We start from the raw sequence: 21,350 nt of genomic DNA on the forward strand, positions 1-21,350 counted from the left end.
TTATACAAATCTACAACTGCTTAAGAAATTTACCCCATTGGCATTGAAACAGTTCTGTGTTAATCATTTTAGTATTTTTTTATTTTCAATGTTTCGTCATGTTTTTTTGGTTTGCTTTTTGTCTTTTGTTTTGTTGATGTTTTTTTTTAGCTTTTTTCATTTTTGTTTTGGAATTAATTTATTAATTAATCTTTATGTTTACTTATTGATTTAGTATCTTCTTCACGCTTATTTCTGTTGTCGCCGCCGATTTCGTCTTTGCTTTGTTTTTTTTTTCAGCTTTCTTCCTTCCTTTTCTTGAGAGTTGCGGGGGAGAGGAGGAGGAGCTGATTGAAGGGTCAGGGGTCGAAAAATGGGGACAACTGGAGATGGGGTTCGGGTGTTGGAATGGTGTGGAGTGGTGGCAAATGCCTATTCTGAGTGCCGTTCTCTCCGTGCTCGCTCGCATGCAAATATTTTTCATATCCGTTCACTTTAAATAATTTTTTAGCATAACTATTAAATAAGTTGTTCATATATTATACATATATGTATACATATATATGTATATATATATATATATATATGTATATTCAGTTTGTTTTTTCGCAATTCGTTCAATTTAAATTTTATAATTATCGTAATTATTATTTAATAAAATACTCAACAAATAATTTAATGGGTTTTGTTTTTCTCGCCTGCCTCCAGAGTTTCATCGTTTTTCTTGCTGTTCTGCTGTGCTTTTTTCATTTTTCTTTATAAGTATTTATATTTTGATTCGTTTAGTACTATTTAAACACTTAGTAGGTATTAATTTGTTTAGCTTTATACGCTTGCGTGTGTATTCTTGAGTGTGACAACTTTCTCTATGAAAAACTGAATAGAATCGAATTAAAGACACAAATAAATAAAAACATCTCGTGGTTTTTTTATCAAACATTTCGCTTGTTTATTTTGTTTCTCTTGTTGTTGTTTCTGTTTCTTGGTTGTTGTTGGTTTCGCTGTGGATCGAACCGAAACCGTTAAGTGGTAATAAAAAATAATGGTAATGGTAATCAAAATAATAATAATAGTTTTGTTTTAAATATGTATAAGTTATAATTTAAAGATGTGCATTTTACATAATTATATAATATATAGATTCGCTCTCATACTCTATGTATCTCCTTTCATTATCTTCACTTTCCTTGCTTTCCTTTATCTTTTATGAAATTAAATTAACACACGCTCGCATCCAATCGCTATCGACAATCGATGACATCACATCGATATACATACACATTTAGATATCGACCATTATGGGCTAATTCTAACGGTTACATTAAACGGAAAAAAAATCGGAATCATTATCCTCACATCATTATTCTTTATAGAGATGCAAAAAAAAAAAGTAATCTTACAAACTGATTGGCTAAAATTAAAGGAAAGTACGTACATATACAAATTTGCATACAAATCTGAAATGGTTCTTCTGGTTTTTATGTTTTTTTACGGGTTTTCTTCATTAATTTTAACTTTAATTAGGCATAAATTATTTATATAAATATTTACAGTTCTCTTTGCTATTTTTAGGGAGTTGTTGCCGCTGCTTTTTATTCTTGTTCTGCTTGCCGTCCTTATCTACGCCCATTTTTGTTGCTCTCTATCGCGTTATTTTTCATTTTTTTATATTTTTACTTTTAAAACTAATTTCGGGTTACTTTTCATACTTTTTGTTTTGCGTAGACTTAAGAAAAAAATGTTTTTCGCTTTTGGATGAATCTTGCATCTTTTAACTCCCCGCTTATTTTCTTTTCCTCCGCGGAACTATCTCTTTAAGGTTTTTTTTGTCTGGCTTTAGGCAGATTTCATATCGGTTTTACATACATATAGATCTATATATTATTGAAACATTTAGCTTGGTAGTTCATGTTTTTTTTTTTTTGCAGATTTTATATATGTATATATATTTCTATTAATATGCCTTGGATATTAATATTTAATACAATGTTACGCATAGTGCATTACAAATATAATTTTAAAATTAAAAAAAAAAACATGTATATATATATATCGATACATATATGTGTAATTTTAATAAAAACTATTACATTAGTTTACTATGTATTTAGAAGTATATTACTTCAAATGGGTTTATTTTCCGTTGATTTTTCTGATCCGATCTGAAAATCTGATCTCATGCATTACTTTTTCTTGATTTTTCTTGCATTTATATGCATTTTCTTCGTGGCATATAAAGAAAATGGTTATCTGATTTCTTTCCTTAATATTTTGGAATTGCGTTTGATTCTATGAATTTTTCAGTTTTTATCGCTGCGGATTTCTTTGTGGTTCAGATAGGACTATATACAAATGTATATATATATATATATATATATATATGTATATATATATATGTGTGTGTTTTTGGTGGTGTGTTTATGGAATTTATATTATTAAATCAATTTTTTTGGATTTTGATACAAAACAAACAAGAATGACTTTTTTAATATTTCAAATCGAATAAAATATATTGGGGTGTTTTCCATTTAAAAGCGTTAAAAGAAAGATATATATATACATATATACATATATATATATATATATATATATTATGTGCATAAACGTTAACACATACAGGTATTTACCTGCATGGAGACAAAATGAAAATTTGTAATTAACATTATCGGTTTTGTTTTTTGTAAGGCAAAATTAGTCTGCTGTGTCTACGTTGTGTGTATGAGTAAGTGTTATTTTATGCTCCTTCGCGTTCTTGGGAATCGTGTTTTGCGTTTCTGTTTTGTTTTAGATGCCACCCTACTTACTAATTTACATTTAGCAATTAATTATTATTTATTATATATTAATTAATTAATTATTCTGCTTGGTAGTTATAGTTAACAAAAAAAAAGTGTGTGTTTATAGCAGCCTTTATAAACAATTTCTCAAGCTTTTTCCTCGACCATTCTTTGCAGATGTAAACTCTTTACCTGTCTTCTGCTCCTATATTTTTTTCTATGCTATTTTCTTCTGGTTTTCAGATGCAGCTTGGCTTCTTCCCCAACTTTTAGGGGTTTGCCCCTGTTGTTCGTCCTTCTCCTGCTGTTTTTGCTGCTTTCCTCTCGTATTTGTGGTTTTTTTTTTTGCTTTACGCTTGTTTATCACATTTAATATATATATATGCATATATATATTTTTTTATATAGTTTTATTAATATAAGTTTTTGTTGATGGTTTGCGACTCGCTGTGAAAATTCTTGGGGTGTTGTTGTTTCTGACGGCGTTGCTGTTGCAGCAGCAATATTAGCATGGCTTGGCGGCAGTGTTGCAGGCAGCTCCTTGTTCTCTTAAACTCCCTTGTCATCATTCCCTTCAAATCATCATCACGCTTATCTTATTTTAGAGCAGCTCTTGCTGCAACAGCAGCTTGTGCTGCTGCTGTTGCAGTTGCGCCTGCTGTTGTAACTGTTGCTGCTGCCAGCGCTTGTATTTCCCCTGATAGGTCGGTGTTCCCCCTCCTCCTGCAGCTGCAGCAGCATTGGCAGCGTTTGCCGGCATTGTCTGCATATTGTTTTTAATGATGGTGCTGTTATTATTGTTGTTTTGGAAGTGGGTTGCATCCATCACAGTTTCGTAGCAAAAGGCCGCTGCATCTAGAAGCGAGGCCGCATAGTTGCTACTGCTGTTTTGCAAATGGAGTTGCTGATTCTGCTGGTATTGCTGGGTTTGGAGTTGCTGCTGCTGTTGGATTTGCTGTTGGCTCGCAGCTAATGTTGCTGCTGCTACTGCGGCGGCGGCGAATTATGAGTTTGAATTGCGCTTGGTTGGCAGCTAGGACGAACTCGACTGATTCATATTGCCAAACATGTGGGCAGAGAACGATGTCTGGCCCGTTGAATTGGCCTGTGACGTTGACGATTGTTGCTGCTGCTGTTGCTGTTGTTGCTGCTGTTGTTGTTGCGCTTGCTGTTGCTGGTTAAGTGAACCGCGCCCATGCTTCGGTATCGGTGGCTGAATGTACTCGTGCCTGGCCAGCGCGAACACATCCATGCGATCCTCCTTGCGATATGCCAAACATCCCCGAATAAAACTCTGCATAATAGGACAATAACTTAACTAAGCACCTATCTGTTTTGCTTTAAATGTAAGCCACAACTCACCTTGGCCTCATTAGAAACAGTTGGCTTGTTGGAAAACTGCACTTCGGTGGCCTTCAGAATCGTATTCTCTTCGAGAATCGTGGCCTGCGACTGATTGTGACCGAAGGGTTTTTTGCCGTACAGACACTGGTAGAAGATGACACCCACACTCCACACGTCAACTTTGGAGGAGATTTTCGGCGGATTCTTGCCCACGACAAAGCACTCGGGTGGCAGATACCTAAAATAAGTTCAAATATAAACAAATTACACATAATTTTTATGGCCTTGAACCTATTGCCTATCGGTACAACAACATAGTCCGATAACTCACCAGTAGGTTCCAGCTCCCTGAGAGGTCAGATCCATGCCGTGATCGGGATTGTAGTTCTCGTCGTCCATCACCTTTGACAGACCGAAGTCGGTGATCTTAATCTCGCCGCAGACGTTGCCCTCGGTGAGCAGAATGTTGCCGGGCTTCAGATCGTAGTGGATAACTGGAGGCTTAATCTCATTTAGATACTTGAGTGCAGATACAACCTGGGCAAAGAAATTTCATTATTACTTGTTGAACTGTTATTGCGAATTTGGATTTATTCCAAAAATGGTATTTTAACTCACCTGCATTATTATCGAGCGCGCTTCACGCTCGGGTATAGTCTTATGTTGCTTTAAATAGAAGTCCAGATCGTGACCATCACAGTATTCGAGCACTGTGCAAAAGGAATTCGCATCGATCTCGAATACGTCGTAAAGCTTGACGACCCGTGGATGATCAAGTGCTTTGTGAATGTTGTATTCCCGCAAAGCGTGTCTGAATTTTGGGTTATTAGCGAGGGTTTCAAAAGAGGGAGACTTTAGTATATTGATATCGATCGGCGAGGCCCACCCAATGTCACTTAAGGCTAAGCTTTTACTTTTAATCCCTAAAGTGTTCGACATTATGGTACAATGATATTTGATAGTAAAATGTAATGCACCACATATATGTACTCTACGCAAGTCTTATCTATAAGTATCAGGATATTCAAACTATACGTTTTCAATGCACCACGGCTAACGTTTCCTTTTAGAAAACTATATACTTATTGTATAACCAATTGGCATTCCCCCATTGACTTTTCCTGCTCTGTTTTACTACTCACTTGATATAATTAGCTTTCTTATCCTCCTTCCAATCCTTGTTTAATTGGTGCACCTTACATGCGACATAGCGTTGCTCCTTCAGGTCGAAGGCCTTGTGGACCTCTGAGAAGCCGCCCTTGCCCAGGAGCATCAACAGAAGATAGCGATCGTTCAGCACGGGATGATTGTTGAAGCGGGACTAAAAGGTTTACAGATATATGCACAACGATAAGATAAGTGGCATGCAGGAATGTGAAACGGGCATAATATGAAACTGGGCGCACCTGATCCTCGTTAAGAATCCGCTTAAGCTCTCGAATGTGTAGATTGCGCTCCCGCTCCAGCTTCTCCATCTCCAGCTGCAGGTCGGCGTCCTCCTTCTTGAGGGCATTTTGGCGCAGCTTGAGGATCTCATCGTACTCATAGTACTCCTGCGCTGTGTACGCTCCCGATACGGGGTCTGGCTTCAGGAACGTGCCCGAGTCCGAGCAGCTGCCGCTATCATTTCCGCCGATGCCGCCACCTCCTCCTCCTCGATCTGACAATCGATCGCCAACGCCGCCCGAGTTGCCAACATTGCCGCCCGAGCCACCGCCGCCATTGTGCAGTAATTGGGCCTGATTGGCCTGCGTCGAATTGCTGCGAGAAAGACCACGTCCGCCACCGCCACCGCCTCCGACACCACCAACACCACCGCCTCCAACACCACCACCTCCAACCCCACCGCCAACGGCTCCGCCACCGATCGCGCCCGCATTATTGCCACCCAATCCGCTGTCGACGCTAACGCTAACGCGATCGCTGCCCGGACCGGTGACAACTCCGCCCGTCAGCTGCGAGGAATCGTTCGAGTTGGAATTTTGTTGCTGCTGCTGTTGCTGGTGTTGCTGTTGCTGCTGCTGCTGGTTGTTCTGGTTGCTGTTGTTGTTGCGCTTGCGTCCGGACTCCGCTGGACGCTTTTTCATCAGCTGCTTTTTCTGCCGATCAATCTCTTCACGCTCAGCGGTTATTTCTTCTTGTCGCCGACTCAGCTCCTGGAACGCATAGCCGTCCGTCCAGTTCTCCTGTAAATTTACGATTAAAGTATGTTTTAAAAATTGTATTCTATTGGGGGAGCAGAGTAGCCTCCATAAAGGGATCATCAATAATAATAACCCTCTTTTATCAATTCTTACCTGGAATGTGGCGCCCACTCGCTGGGTGACAAACTGACCGAGCCTAAGGCGATTTTGCATGCACTTCTGTCGCGCCTCCTTCTTCTCGATGCTGCTCTTCTCCTTCAAAAGCTTCTTAACCACATCAATACACTTGGCTATGTGGCACTTGTGCTGGTCGATCGTCTTCTGGTTGCCAACAATCTGGGACTTTTGCTCGTCCGACAGCCGTGTCATCTCGTCTAGCTTCACCTTGCCCGATTCGTGTTCCGCTTCGCGTTCCTGCAATTCATGCAGCGACACCTCCGTTTGAGTGGCCTTACTATAAGTGATAATGGCCGCGGGCATGGCCATCGGCGGTGGTGGTGGCAGTGGTGGTCCCACACCCACATTTACTCCAACGCCCACACCGACCATCCCAACAACTCCCAGGGAGCCGAGTTGATGCGGATGCGTTGACACCACAGAGGCCGTCGATGTGGTCGGTGGTCCCAATTGCTGCTGTTGCTGCTGCTGTTGTTGCTGTTGCTGCTGGGACAGGGGCGTCTGCTGCTGGATGGACGCCAGGCTCAGGGGATGACCACCAAGGCCGACGACCACGTGTGGAGGAACCATTTGATTGGAAGTCTGTTGTTGTTGGCGCTGCTGCTGTTGCTGCGCCTTGCTGGAGTTAACATAGTGAAAGTCGGCTCCCGGTTGCTGCTGCTGCTGTTGCTGCGGCGTCTGGGTTTGGGGACTAGCTGGTGGGTACAGGGCGTAGGCGCTGCTTGTTTGCACTTGCACCTGGTTGCCAGCAGAACCGCCTGCACTGCCGCCTGTCGCAACACCGCTACCCTGCTGCTGTGCCGCCGTCTGCTGCTGCTGCTGTTGCTGGGCGGATGAGGGTGACTTGCTACCACCTCCCGTATGTGAACCTCGGAGGCCAGCAGTATTGCCACCAGCACCACCTGGCACGCCGACGCCTACGCCCGTTTGCTGCTTATTGAAGTAGTCGTTGATCTTCTTGTTGTCGCTGACGGGCAGCATTAGGCGGGCGCTCTTGCCGCCACCGCTTCCAGAACCGGAACCAGCGCCACCTCCTCCGCTTCCAGCGCCACCAGCTCCTCCTCCGCTACCTGCAGATCCTCCCAGACGATCGCCCAGATTCAGGCCCATGTTTACCTTCGGCATATCACGAAAGGCCAATGATTTGCCCTTCAGGGTGCTGTTGTTGACCACGGTTGCTCCTGCTCCGCCAGAACCACCGCCACTCCCCGCCTCATCTGCACTAGTGGCACATGGCGGCAATTTCCGCTTCCGTTTTCGCTCCGCTGGCGTCCGAGGTTTGCCTACCGTCAACACCGACGTCGTCGTGGTCGTGCCTGCCGACAAGTAGCCCATCTCGCCTCCATTATTGGAGTGCTGAGGGGGAGGCGGCGGCGGCTGCTGCATTCCTAGTGCGGGCGCAAAGGCGGGATGTTGCTGTTGTTGCTGTTGAATCGCTGATGTTCCAGCTCCTGGTGTTGCTGCACCGCCACTCAGCATATCATTGACATCCTTCTCGCTGTGCGAGGAGCCAGTGCTCATATTCGAATCCGGATTGCTGCTACCCTGATGCAGCCCTTGCAGCGACTGCTGGTGGAAGTGTTGCTGCTGCTGGTGGAGTTGTTGTTGCTGCTGCTGATGCAGTTGCAGCTGATGCGGATGCTTGTGCAGGTGCTGCAAATGCTGCTGCGGGAGTATCTGCTGCTGCTGCGCCTGCTGCTGAGGATTCTGTTGCTCCTGTTGCTGCTGCTGCGACTGCTGCTGGGCGCTGTGATGGTTAGCAAAATGCTGTTGTTGCGGGGGCGGGGGCTGTGGTTGCTGCTGCTGCGGCGGTTGCAGCTGCTGCTGCTGATTGGGATGGTGGTGACTTAGGGCCGAAGTGGTCTGCGGGGCCATCTGCAACTGAGCGCCGGCGGACATCTGTAATAGAAACAATACAACATTTATTTATAAATAAATATTTATATTTTATTTAATTCTAGATGACGTTGCGATTTGAAAAGCATTTTTCGCTCATTCATTAATAAAAAATATATAAATTGAAATTCCCTAATTTTGAATAGCTTTGTTTGCCAGCTTAGAGAATTCTTTCTTAAAAATATATTAATTAAATAAGTGAATTTCTCATTCAGCTGCTGCATTTCTTGACGCCTGCAATTAATTTTTTAAGTATACAATTTTTTTTGCATTTAGCGTATGCAATGGTGTGAAAATATTTTGGCACAATAACAAAAATGAAAACCAACAAAAAGGATTCCTTTTGTTTATTTTTCTCCTTTAATGGATTTGATTAGCTTTTTGATAAATTTACACTGTTTCTCTCCCTAACTGCTTTGTGCACTTTGCAACACTGACGCCGCTTTTGTTTTGCTCAGCTGCTTCTTTCGTTTTGCAGTTGGTTTCGCTCTCTCTCTTTCGCTTTGGGCGAGATAGTGCTGCCACATGCGAGGTATTTGGAAATCGCGACTAGGTGGCAACCCGAGGCGGTGGCAACAGAAGAGTCAGCAAAGGAGAATGTGCAAAATAAGTGCGCGGGTGCAAGCGGGACAAAAATAGCGCGGCTGCGGCATGCGTTGCGTGCTCGCAAGTGCGAGGGAAATAACAGCAGCGACAGAGAGAGAATGCAGTGGCATTTGTATGTGTGCGTAATGTTTTATCAAAGAGCAAAGCGTAAAGACAATGAAAAAATTGAAAATTTTTACTAGAAATGAAAATGGCTACTCAAAACCATTTTTTTGCATTTTTTGTTGCGCTTGTTCTCTTTTCGATTTAAATTTTCTTAAAACTTTCGTTCTATTCCGTATGATACTTATTTAAGTGTACAATTTTTCAGTCACAAACTCCCGTTCACCTTTTTTAAGCGCCGCATATTTTTCTGCTCACACATACGTGGCTACGTGCGTGAGTCGTGTATTTGTGTGTGTTTGGCTTTTCACATTCTATTACAATATTATCACATTTGGTTTTCCCTTTGTTTTATATTTGCATTTTCGTTCAGTTTTCACTAATTTTCACATTTGCCTCGATATTTTCCTATATGTATATATACATATCATATAAAAATATATATATCGTTTATTTGTACATATATATTATAACCGTATTTATTCCGATTTTTTTGCAGTCGCTCTCATCGTCGCGTGTGTGTTTGTAAAATGGTAACGAGCGGAGCAAAAGAAAGAAGAAGGTGCAAACACACAGAGAGTAGCAAGCCAAGAGAAAGAACAAGAGCGGCGAGAGGGAGAGAGCGATGGAACGAGCAAAACAGCGAGAGCGAGTGTAACTATTCGCTCAATTGCGAAAACGAAAAAGAAACCGAAACGAAAACGGTCAAAAGTACACTTAAAATTGTCACGATTGCTTTGTACACTATATTGAACGCCTTTTTTTCTATTTTGTCGTAGAATGATAAATATTTTTGTGCGCAACTTCCGCGCGCGCGTTCGTTTAAAAACAACACCGAAAGCAAACTACACACGCCACCAACTACAACTACAACTACAAATACAAGCTGCGCTGCCAGCTTCGCGGCGTTGCATCTTCTTCTTCTTTCGCTGCTGCCTTCCATTCCACCGAACTTCCAATACAAAGCGGAAAGCAGCTGCTGCTTGCCGAATGATGAAGAAGAGGGGTGGGGACACCGTGGGGAGTGAAAAGAGAGGAGTCCATGAAAGAGAGAGAGAGATGAAGAGGACAGCCGGCGTCTTTGTCAATTCGCGAGCGACGACGCCGGCAGAGGGCGCCATTGCCACAACACCACGAAACAAAGGCAACAAATACAACATGGTAACAGTGCTGCCTCCGAAATAATTCAGCCAGGAACAAGCTAACTAAAGGTTTTCTTCCAACACAACTGTTAATCTAACCATTAAAATTAAAACCGCAATTTACATTTTTTTTTTTGTAATTTAAATTATATATTACGCCTATTACATAGAATAGCCAAAAAATCAACTCTAAAAGTAAACTTCAAATGTCAAAGAATTGTATCTGCGTTGAATGGGCAAACAAAAATGGTGCACTATGTTCTATTGAGCAGTAAATTAGTTGAATAATACAAAGTAAAAAATAAAGGAATATTTATATTATGTTGTTTCGATTTCTTAAACTTCATTTTGCGAATGTCTATCAAATTTGAATTAATCTTATGTGACTGAATTTCGGAAATAAAGATCTGAAATGTTAGCATGTATAATCATGTTTCTCTTCAGTGCACCCCTCTGTATCACGGGCCTTTTGACAACAGCTGTCGCATGGCTGCCGTTCATTCCCGAATGCATACGAAGAGAAAAAAGGAAAAGGGGAGGCAGACAGAGAAGAAACGGAAGCATAAGAAAAAGCTGTGGAGCAAACGAACAAAATAAGTGTTGCCGAACATGGCTAATGCATGAAAATTGTAACGGCCAGTGAAACACGAAATTGGCAACACTGAGAAAGCGAGAATGAGGAAGGCAATGAGGGGGAAACAACGAAAGGCCAGACAATAAAATGAGCTGACGATAACGAGGAGGGTTGGGGAAAGAGGGGCGAAAGCAGAAGAAGAAGTGGTTCGACGGAGATGGAGAAGCGCAAAACCCAAAGCGACAAACGACGACGACTTAATTTTTGGGCCTTGCCTTTGCCTCACGTGGGCGCGAATGAGATAAATCTATGATGATGATTATGCTACTGCAGTGCGAAAGGGAGAAGAGAGGGACAGTGCGAAAGGGAGAAGCAGAGAGGTGCATGCGAAAAGGGCAGAGGAGCCAATGTGGAATGGAATTGCGGACCGAGATGGAATAGAATGGCACAGACAAAAATTAGGTCCCTCGATGTAAAATTGTATAAATTAACTATCAAGTTATAGGGAGCTTATATATACATTTAATTTGATTCGCTCTAATTATTTTTCATTCTTTTCGTATAAAAGCTATCAGCTATTCATGTCAATAATAACAATGCTACACAAAACATAAATAGTAAATAGGGGAATATAAACCTGGAAGGATAAAAAAAACGAAATGGAAGCAGTGAATGAAGGGAAGGAGGAGATCGGTAGAGGGACACAAGTGGGTGGTTGGGCGTTGCGTGGGTGTGGCACTGAAAACCAACGGAACTCACATGCATTACGCATATGCATTTCTTATTGAGAGAAAATCTCAGTGCGAGAGGAGGACAGCGAGAAAAAGAGAGAGAGAGACGTGACGGGAAAAGAGAACTAGGAGAGATGATTATGGAGAGATACATTCCAATAGTGCTTGAAAAGTCGTTGCATGTTTTCCATTGCGCTGTTATTTACAATCAAAGTGTAACATATATCTTTTAGTCCCGAGCACTATTTCAAGAAGTAGTACCTGCTAGCAAAGTTGCAATTAAGGAAAAAAAAAATAGTAATCGAACGCGAACCAGTTTCTTTTTGGCAATTTTGTTGATAAGGCAATGGTGGTGTAAATGTATGTGTTTTTTTTAAACTGGTTTGCTGTTGTCCCGCAAGAGACGTTGACTTCATACCAAAGAAAAACAAAAGAAAAAGCAGTACAAACAGCAAAAACACATCGAACCGCAACTCGGCTCGACTGCGCGGTCGGCAGCGCAGCCGGCTCTCCGTCGCGCCGCTTTTGCTGGCGCAGTTTAACAGTTCACGTCGATGAGTCAAGGTCGAGAGACGTCACGCAAATTTTCGTTTTCATTGCCTTTTGCTTACAGACAAAAAACACAACAACAAATGGCACCAAACGAGGGACCGCATACACACACACACATGCAGACGCAAATGCTGTTTTATTTTTAGACCCGAATGACGAGCCGAAGAGGACACGAAGTTGCACGAGAGTGGCTGATAAAGCTGCGAGAGAGCAATACAGCAACATCTGCTCTGCTACAAAAATGAATGAATAAATGTGGTTGTTGTTGCTTTAAATTTAGGCTATTGAAATTGTTCGCAATTTTAATATAAACATTATCTAAAAGGGGGAAATGAATTTGGTGCTGCAATAAAAAGCACTTGATTAACCCATTTTAAAAAAGGAAAGGGTGATATAAATATGTGGGGAATTTTTGATTATAGATGTTATGGAATTCTTTCTAATCACACCGTTGAGTTAGATTTTGCAACATTTTATAAATTGTTTTCTTTTTTTCTTTATATAAAAAATTGTTTTCTTTTCGCCATTAGGCATTTATTTCACCACAAGTTAACATATGTGCTCCGCTATCACGATTTTCTGACCACCAATTGCTGTTCATCATTCTTATCAGGTGGATTTCCCCTAAAATTATTACAAGTTTTTAACGCGTTTCTATGAAATCAGAAATTTGAAATGTTAATATTTTCCTATCGATCTTTTTATTTTTTTTTGCATTACCCTACCCCGAGCTATTTATTGCTTAATTTATTAATTCCCATTGGGTTAACATTAACATAGTTTTTTATTGTTTTTTGTGGCCCAATTTCGAGAGCGTCGCTGTTAACGCTGGTGTCGCAGTCGACGCAGGCTGGGCGCTCAGCAAAACGAGCTGTTATTGTTATTTGCTCTCTCCCTCTCTCTTTCTATATCGTCTAGCACGTGCACGGGCAAAACCGCTTAATGTAAACAGAGAGAGGGAAATAGAGAGGCGGAGAGAAAAGAAAGGAAAAACAACCAAGCACACTCACGCTTTTGGTAAATTTACGGCCACTGGCATTTTTGTTGTTGCTTTTGCTGCCGTTACTCGCGCTGCGACTGCGTTTCCGAGCAGAGGCAGAGGCACTGGCAGAGGCTAACATTATTTGGCCGCTGCTGGTGCTGCTATTATTGTCGATATTATTTTTGTTGCTGTTATTAGTGTTGCAGTAGTTGTTGCTACTGCTGCTGCTATTGTTGCTGTTGCTATTGCTGTTAAACGATGTTATCGTTGCTGTTTTTGCACCTTGCTTTTTCGTTTGCTTTTGTTGAGCTGTAGCTGTTTGAAATTGCTGTATTTGGAGTATTTCTGGTATTTGCGGTAGTTCTGGTTTTCTCGCTAAACGTTGTATGTGCTGCAATTGTTGTATTTCTGGTATTTTTTGCTGACTTTGCATTGATATTTGTGTGGGTTGCATGTAAGCCCTTTCATTGATACGCTGAAAATCAACGTTTTGCCTTTGTTGTTGTTGATGGTATATTTGTTGCATATAACTCTGTTGTTGCTGTGTTTTTTGTATAAATTGCAACTTGTTTATTTCTATGGTTTGCTGAATTTGTGGAAAATCCTGGCGGTTTTGTATATGATGTTGATTTTGTGGTATATCTTTGTAAATATTATTTTGTTGTAATCGCGGATTTTGTTGTTGTATTTGCTGCTGTGCTTCTTGTATTTCCAGTGGTTGCTGGTGTTGTTGGAGCATTGCTAGAGCGAATGAACCACAAAGAGGAGACGGCGTACAAGACATAACATGCTCGCCTCACCGAACAAGCACTATCTCGCTCTGGCGCGAAACAGCTGACTCTTGCCGGCTAAATCAGCTGCTCTAGCTCTCTCGCTTTGCGACTCTTCCTCTATCACCCTCTCTTTGTTTCTCTTTACATTACATTTTGCACGTCTACAAAAACACAGATGCACAAGAAAAAAAACAAGTCTCGCTTTTTAACGTTTTTTTTTTTTTGCTTCTTTCTTTCGTTTTTTTTTGTTTGTAGTAGGAAGTTGTGTGCGCGAATTTTAAGCGACACTGGGCGACACGTCACGTTGCTCGCTCTTTAAGTTTAAGTTCGACACTGAGAGCGAGTCGGCTAAAATTGGCAAATCCAAAGCACAAACACACACACGGTAACACAAAAAAAAAAAATTAAGCCGAACGCGACTCAACGAATGTTGTACTTTTCGTTTTTTCTGGTTTCTTGCACAAACACACACACAATATTGCACATATATACAAGTGCGTACATATGTATGTGAGCGGGCAGTGTGTAATGCTGCTAACCGAGTGAACTTAAATTGTGTTTAGCAACCGCCGACAAAACCAAAACGACACCGACACCACCGCCGTCTGCAGCCGAAATGTCGCTCTGCACTCTGCCCGCTCTCTGCTCTCAACGGCGCTCCTCTCGCTGCTGCTCTGCCTCTGTGCCGCGCTCTCGTTGCTTCGCGATGTTTCGCGCTTGTTCTTGTTGGCAAGGCCGTCGACTGCGCTGCCGACGTTGACTGCGGCGTTAGAAAGCTTGCACATTCGCAAACTGCACTGTCATTACATCTTTTTTTTTTAAATCCCCTTTTCCACAGCATTTTATTGAGAGTATTTCTGTTAATCATTTCACTTAATTTAAATAATTTTTGCGCCACAGAACGTTTTATATCCAATCCTATGGTTTAACTGAGATTCGTTTGACTTTTTATATTTTGTTGGCTTACATTGATTATTTTATTTAATTTTTGCAGCACACAGCCATCAACATTAAAATGCAAATATGAACACATACAAAACGCAATCATATGTACATATGTATGTATTTCGTAATCAAAAAGCAACCGCAACAAATGAAACCCGACGACCTCGTATTAATTTGTTCCAGTGCTGTTTAATTACAATTATAGCCACAGCTTAAAAACTATTGTTTATGTATGTATTAAGAGATATGTATACACATATGTAAATACGCAATACCAAGTCATTAAAGGAAATAAAAAAGGACAATGAAATTGAAAATAATAAAAACAAAAATATCAAATCGCTTTCTAGTATTTTCATCAATATTGTAAATGAAAGAGAGAAGGCAATATTAGTGCCGTTATTTCGCCGACGAAATGCAAGCTAACGGTTGCCTTGCCAATGACAGGATGAATTAGGATGAATTAAAGGCGATATTAACTCAAATTTGCACATACACAAATAAAGGCATTGGCATATGGAGACGATGTACATATGTATAGCCATATACTAACTTTTGCATATTTCGGTTTTCGGATTTCCACAAGCAACAAGAAAATCAATTAACTCGAAGCTGAAATTTTCCCTAGTTTCTTGGCTTTTTTCTATTTTCTTTAGTTTTTTCAGCGATTTTTATTTTTTATGGCTGAGTTGAGTTGCACTTTTTTGCGATTCGTCGCTGATTTTTCCTTCATTTGATTTGTGAAACTTTCACCCGAAACAAGTCAACAACAAATGTGCCAGAGCCAAATGATTAAATTTTTCTATACACCTTTACCTATTTTTCTCCATTTTTTGCATATGAGTGAGTTAGTTAGAGAGAGTGTTTGTGTGTTTGTATGTACATAAATACATATGCTTTCCCAGGTCTCCGAAAAATAAAAACCAACTGCCAGCTGACGTAATCGCGCAGCATAACAAATAAAAAACCAAAAAAAAAAAATACAAAAATAAAAGATTCGGTGTATAAAACAAAAGTTTTGTGAATTGGGCGCGCGTGTGTCGCCGTCGTCAAGTTGAGTCAATCAACAAATACACACGGACACTACATAGTCAGATGTGCACACGAAACGACAGTAAAAACTCCTTAAAACGCAAGACATTTATTGTATTCATCTAGAACAGAAAATCTGATTCCTAAGAATGATCTGTCAGATCTAGTAGACAGATCTTTTCTGTAGTCGTTGACACTAAAAAAATTAAAATAATTTCAGGGTGACTCAAATAAATAAAATAAATAAAATCTGAGGATTTACTGTAGATTAATACGTACATATGTATGTATGTACATAATTGTAAATTGTTAAGCAGTTGTCGCACAATCAGAAAAAAGCAAAGCAAAGAGAGCAAGACAGAGACACTAAAAGATGAAAAGAACGAGGCGGAAAGAAATTGAGAATCACGAACAAAAAAATAAAGGGAATGTTAAAAGAACACATTAAAGAGCTAAATCTAAAGACATTTCTTACGATTTTTATCATCTGGGTCAGCCGAAATAGATAAGAAAAATAAATCCACATACATACATATGTACATATGTACATATATCGAATAATTTGAATCTGAATAATTTACCTTCTTAATTTTCAACTAGACTCCCTCTAATTAGACTTTAATTCGCCATTTCCGATCAGGCATTCTATACAAATCGCGTAATCAATTAGAAGAAAGAAGAGAAGAGAAAGGAAAGTATAACTAATTAGAATGTTTAAAAGCTTTACGAGATGAAACCAGGCAAAATACCTCAAATATGCGACAAGCTTTCAACGTTCATCGGTTTGTCTTTGCTTGTCGTTGGCCTTTTGTTGTTTCCCTTTTGATAACGAACGGTGAGTATGAAAAATAAAACAAAAGAAACCTACACAAAAAGCATCGAGAACAAGAAATAACAAATTAACATGCCGCGAATATAGAAACACAACAATGGCGAAAAAACATAGTGAACCTCATGTGGGAGAGCCAAAGAGGCCCAAAAACAAAACTGCACAATGAAAAGTGGAGAGCAACAGGGTTGCTCAATAGATTTTTATGTTTTGGGGTAAATTTTTATAGAAAGTTTTATGCAGTTTATGTACTCTAAAAGCGCTAAAGCTAATTTCTAAAAATTATACCTGTTCGTGCAACAAAATTGGCTTTGTATTTATTACCGTCTAAAAAGTAAAGTTTACCGTAATAAAGGTAAATGCTAATTGTCAATTGCATTTGTGTTAAAAATAGCTATGTCTGGCGGGGAAAACCGCTAAGCTAACAGCACTGTCACTCTCGCAAAGTCGCGAGAAATCGGCGTCTAATTATGCTGCAACAACAAATACAACTAAACAAGAACAGGCAAAGGTGGTGAGAGAAGGGGAGAAGAGAGAGAGAGCGACCCAGTCAGTGGAAAATAGACGGCGACCCACGACAACAAAAAACGCAGCGAGTGGTGAAGAACGAGTTGCTCTCGTCTCCTCTCTTTTTCACACCCTCCCCCTCTTTTTTTTTGGATAACTTTAAAAACAGTTTAATTTACTATTTGAGCAAACGCGAAATGCAAAAACAATCAGCACACACATACACACACACAAACACTCGCAAATTAAGAAATTGAACAACAAAAAACGAAAACAGAGAAAAGAGTGTCGGAATAAATTAAATAAAAGGCAACTGACGTTTGACGATGTGTCGTCGATTTCGTTTTGCGTTTTTATTCGCCGTTTCCCTTCCTTGCTTCTTTTGCTTTCCTCTTTGGTTTGCGCTTCGTTTCGGCTGCGCGTGTTTTTCGTTTCAGTTATTATTGAGACTAAAAATGCGGCGTGAGATTTGATTGTGAGTAAGCGCAACGCAAAGAGCAAATCGTCAAAGCGGCGACGCTGGCAGAGGCAGCAACGTCGGCAGAGTACGGCTCACACAAAAAAAAATAGAAACCCGTAGTAATAATAATAAAAGGCGACGACACAAAAATTAACAAAATAAAAACTCACGAATGACTGACTAAAAGCAAAAGATAAAAAGTTGAATACCCTAGAAAAGCATGAAATACACAGCATATAGTGAAAACTTTACAATATCGCACTCTGCAATTGGTTACATTAATATGATGTAATTAATTCTAAATTAAATTGAATGGTGCTAAATTGTTGTTTCTGCCATCAGCCACTGATATTATTACCAAGAGTGGGCATTTGGGCTAGACGAGGTGCGTGGCATAAAGTCAATTCCGTTTCCTTTCTCCTGGCCGTGTCAAATATTTCATATGAGGTAATCGACTTTGTCGACGTGAAATATATTCTGTTTCTCACAAATGTATAAAAATACCCGGCAAAGCAAAACAAACTGAAAATTATAAAAAAAAAAACACCAGACAAAGGAGCAACAACAGAAACATTACCGCATCTGTTGGAATGAATAATATTGCCGATTTTTTTTTTTTTTTTTTTGTTTGGCATACATCCGAAACCTATGATGTGTACATTCATAGGTGAGAAATCTTGACAAAAATTTCAATTCTCAGGCGAATGGAATTTTTGAGGACTATTAAAATGAATAAAATTAAAACGAAACTGCAGGAGCAATTAGTTTATTTTTAGAGCAGTTCAAGAGGGCAGAAATAAAGAGCGCGATAAAAATAAATAGCAATCGAAGAGATGGGGTATAAATACATACATACATACATATGTACGTTCATACAGAAGTGTGTAATACATAGTGTAGTGGCTGCATATGGTATATGTGGCATATGCGGACTGAAATGGAATGGCTCTATGAGTTAACTTCATTATTCTTATCAACGGGAAAATGTCGGAGATACTTTCGTACGTATACAAAGATACATATATGTATGTGCAGTATGTGAAAACAAGTACATAATGTACGCAAAGAGAAAGATAACAAATGCAGAGGAAGCAGCCGAAAAAGGGGAAATACGGCCGAGATTGTGATTTCTCGGAACCACATTCCCCATATATTTCCAGTAATGTAAGCCCCAACGAATCCGTCTTACTATCCAAAAAACAGCATTTGAAACAAGATTGTAAGTTCAATCTAAGTATATTATATATATTTTATGTATTTAAGGGGTTTGCTTGCAATTTAAACTTGATAGTATTACTATTTGCGATTTTGTATTTCCTTGTACACGTACTTCCCATTCCCATTCCGCGTAGATTACCAATCAGTTTTATAAATATAACCCAGAAATCGGCAAACTGAGCACCTCAATCGATTTGTCATTGAAACTGTGTGTATAAATGAGATACAAATTACGATTCTGGGGATGAGCGCATGTTTAGAGCATGGAGTGGGGCATGGAGTGGTGACGGTGACTCAACTCGACTCAGGGTCCCTCGATTTGTCCGACTTTTAGGGTCCTCATTTTTATCGGCTGACTGCCATAGTCAGTCAGTCAGTTCGAACGGAAAGCCAGAATTCAGGATAGCCTTCGATTGCCTTTTGGCTGTGGGTTAAGCACAACCCGTTTCCCTGTAAATTGGCATATATAAAATGTATATACATATAAAAATATATCACATTATGCATGTGTATATAGAAACGTATACGCATTATTTATTGAGCGATTCTGCTTCGCTTTGCGTTCATTTCTGTTTTCCTTTTCGAATGCCTATTGAGTTATTGATTTTGATTCCCACTTTTTTGTGCCCCTTGGATTCTCCTTCCCTTATCTTGCAGTTCTTTTATGTAACCAAATGTACTCTATATACAGTGTTGTATGGGAAAATCTATCGAGGTGCGCTTATTATATAGCCTTTGCTTTAGAACATTGCCCTCGACTTTGCTGTGTGCTCTCCTCGCCGAGCTTTTGTGATTTTTTTCTATTTTTTATTGCCATTGAAACAATTTGTACTTAAAATTGTTTAGATAAGATTTAATTAGAACAAACAATGCAGCAAAGGCAAACAGAGAGCCAACAGAGAAGGAAAAACTGAAACTGAACTGAAATATTGAGCGAAATAGTATGGTAGATGGTGGAAACTAATAAAGGAATATTCATATATCTACAAGTATATACACTAAAATGTACATAGATATTTGAGGTTGGAAACACAAAGAACTCGGTTTTTAGGGCTCTAAAAGTGTTGTTAATTTTTCATTGCATTTAAATGACAACGTTTTCAATTATCTGTCGTGTCGGGCATTTAACGCGAATTCCAATGCGATTCCCAGATTTTCTGGTTTCAGTTCCAGTTGAAATTTCAATCAAAGAGCAACTCGTGAATATTTATCAGTCAGACTAATTGTGACATACTTAGTCGTATGCATGCATGTACATACATACATATATGACTACTATACATCGGGTTCTGTCTATACATATGTATATCGGAGCACTATATACAGCGCCTATAGTAACAACAATGAACGTAAGTTGAGAGGCAATGGCGCACTTTAATAATAAAAATCATTCATACGAAATTCCATTGGAATTTCATGCTGCTCTTTCTCTTCATTTAATTTCGTTTCGTTTTGTTTCGCCTTTGCCTCTGCTTTCTTTCGTCGTTCGCTTTACACACAACTTCTGTTTTTCGATTCCGATTGTACCCTCAGCTTCGCCAGCCATTTTTCTTGATTTTTATCCACCAAGCGCAAGCTTGAAAAGCTTTTTTTTCTGACCCACCAGCTTCTTTTTGGATGATAAGTAACGAATATACCAAAAGTTATCGCATAGAAACGCAGAACTTAACTTAAATTGTAACTTGCTTTAATTCCCTCCAACTCGTAGACTAAAAAGGCATACTAGGACTATTGAGCAGGTATAAAGATACTTATCCAACCCTATAATGTAATGTAATTATTCTCGATTTGGAGCACAAGCCAAGCCAATCTAGCCACGTTCATATGTCTGTCCATCCGCATCAACGGCAAAATCTCGGTATTATGTATATGTTTTCTAGTAGGTTTTCCTTGGTGCGTTCAAAATCTCAGGCCAACGGTGCGTATGGGTGTTACTGGTGTTTGAGGGTTTCTGTAGTTTGATTGGTTTGAGCCATCATCATTGGCAGTGACTGCTGCCCCAGCTGGTGCACCACCACCAAATCCTCCCCCTCTCGAACCCCTCGCCGCACCTAGCCCACCTCCGCCATGCTGCTCTTGGCCCGAGCCCCCCGCCAAAAACCGCCCGCACCATAATTTCAAATGTTGTCCAGGGGCTTGGCTCTCGCCGAAATTCGCAGCTCACTTTTGGGTTAACGATTAGGGTAAGGCGGCAGGGGTGGGGGTGGGTGCTACAAAGGAGGACTTCCTTTCTGCTACCAACCAGGCGACTGCCACTGGAATTGTTTTTAGTCTCGCTTGCACTTCCAGCCAAACATCAAGTGCAACATCTGAGTGGAGAGCTAACTAAACAACAACAAAAAGGAGGGCAGAGCCGCGACAGAGCAGCTGCAGAGGACGGGCAGAGGGGCACTGCACCTAGCGAAATTCACTTTTCTAATAAAAAAGAAAGAAACAAATTGCTAGTGTCCTCTTATGATCAATGCAAAAGTTTCATTTTGCAAACGAAACACAAACATAGAGTGTTATTTATGCGTTTCAGGGTAATTGATTTCTTCGAGTGTATGAGCTGGAGAAAGCAGTGCAATCATCAGCAGAGGC

The 21,350-nt window shown here is 40.2% G+C and overlaps 1 protein-coding gene and 1 long non-coding RNA gene across 9 annotated transcripts in view; one reads left to right on the forward strand and one right to left on the reverse strand.

The window, feature by feature from the left end:
• Positions 1-2,792: 2,792 nt before the first annotated feature.
• LOC120457113 (serine/threonine-protein kinase tousled-like 1) overlaps positions 2,793-21,350 on the reverse strand; it is a 61,356-nt gene continuing 42,798 nt past the window's right edge. For 4 of the 6 annotated variants that reach the window (XM_039644326.2, XM_039644328.2, XM_039644327.2 and 1 more), the window contains 7 exons: positions 6,398-8,320; positions 5,507-6,286; positions 5,243-5,421; positions 4,719-4,911; positions 4,432-4,637; positions 4,119-4,338; positions 2,793-4,050 (listed from right to left, as the gene is read on the reverse strand). In XM_039644326.2, the coding sequence (XP_039500260.1) occupies positions 3,790-4,050; positions 4,119-4,338; positions 4,432-4,637; positions 4,719-4,911; positions 5,243-5,421; positions 5,507-6,286; positions 6,398-8,320 (3,762 nt within the window). In that variant the 3' untranslated portion in view covers positions 2,793-3,789. Of the gene's footprint in view, positions 4,051-4,118; positions 4,339-4,431; positions 4,638-4,718; positions 4,912-5,242; positions 5,422-5,506; positions 6,287-6,397; positions 8,321-9,251; positions 9,435-13,034; positions 14,400-21,350 lie in introns of those variants that run through there. The other 2 variants (XM_039644325.2, XM_039644330.2) reach the window with 2 other exon arrangements.
• Positions 8,761-10,479, forward strand: LOC120457114. 3 transcript variants are annotated; one of them, XR_005616916.2, is made up of 3 exons: positions 8,787-9,041; positions 9,525-9,736; positions 9,805-10,479. It is a non-coding gene; the product is annotated as an uncharacterized LOC120457114 (long non-coding RNA). The 3 variants fall into 3 exon arrangements; XR_005616914.2 differs by having other exon boundaries at positions 8,761-9,041; positions 9,525-10,479; XR_005616915.2 differs by having other exon boundaries at positions 8,761-9,035; positions 9,525-10,479.

The sequence above is a fragment of the Drosophila santomea genome, chromosome X, assembly GCF_016746245.2.
Source record: "Drosophila santomea strain STO CAGO 1482 chromosome X, Prin_Dsan_1.1, whole genome shotgun sequence".
Lineage (NCBI taxonomy): Eukaryota > Metazoa > Arthropoda > Insecta > Diptera > Drosophilidae > Drosophila > Drosophila santomea.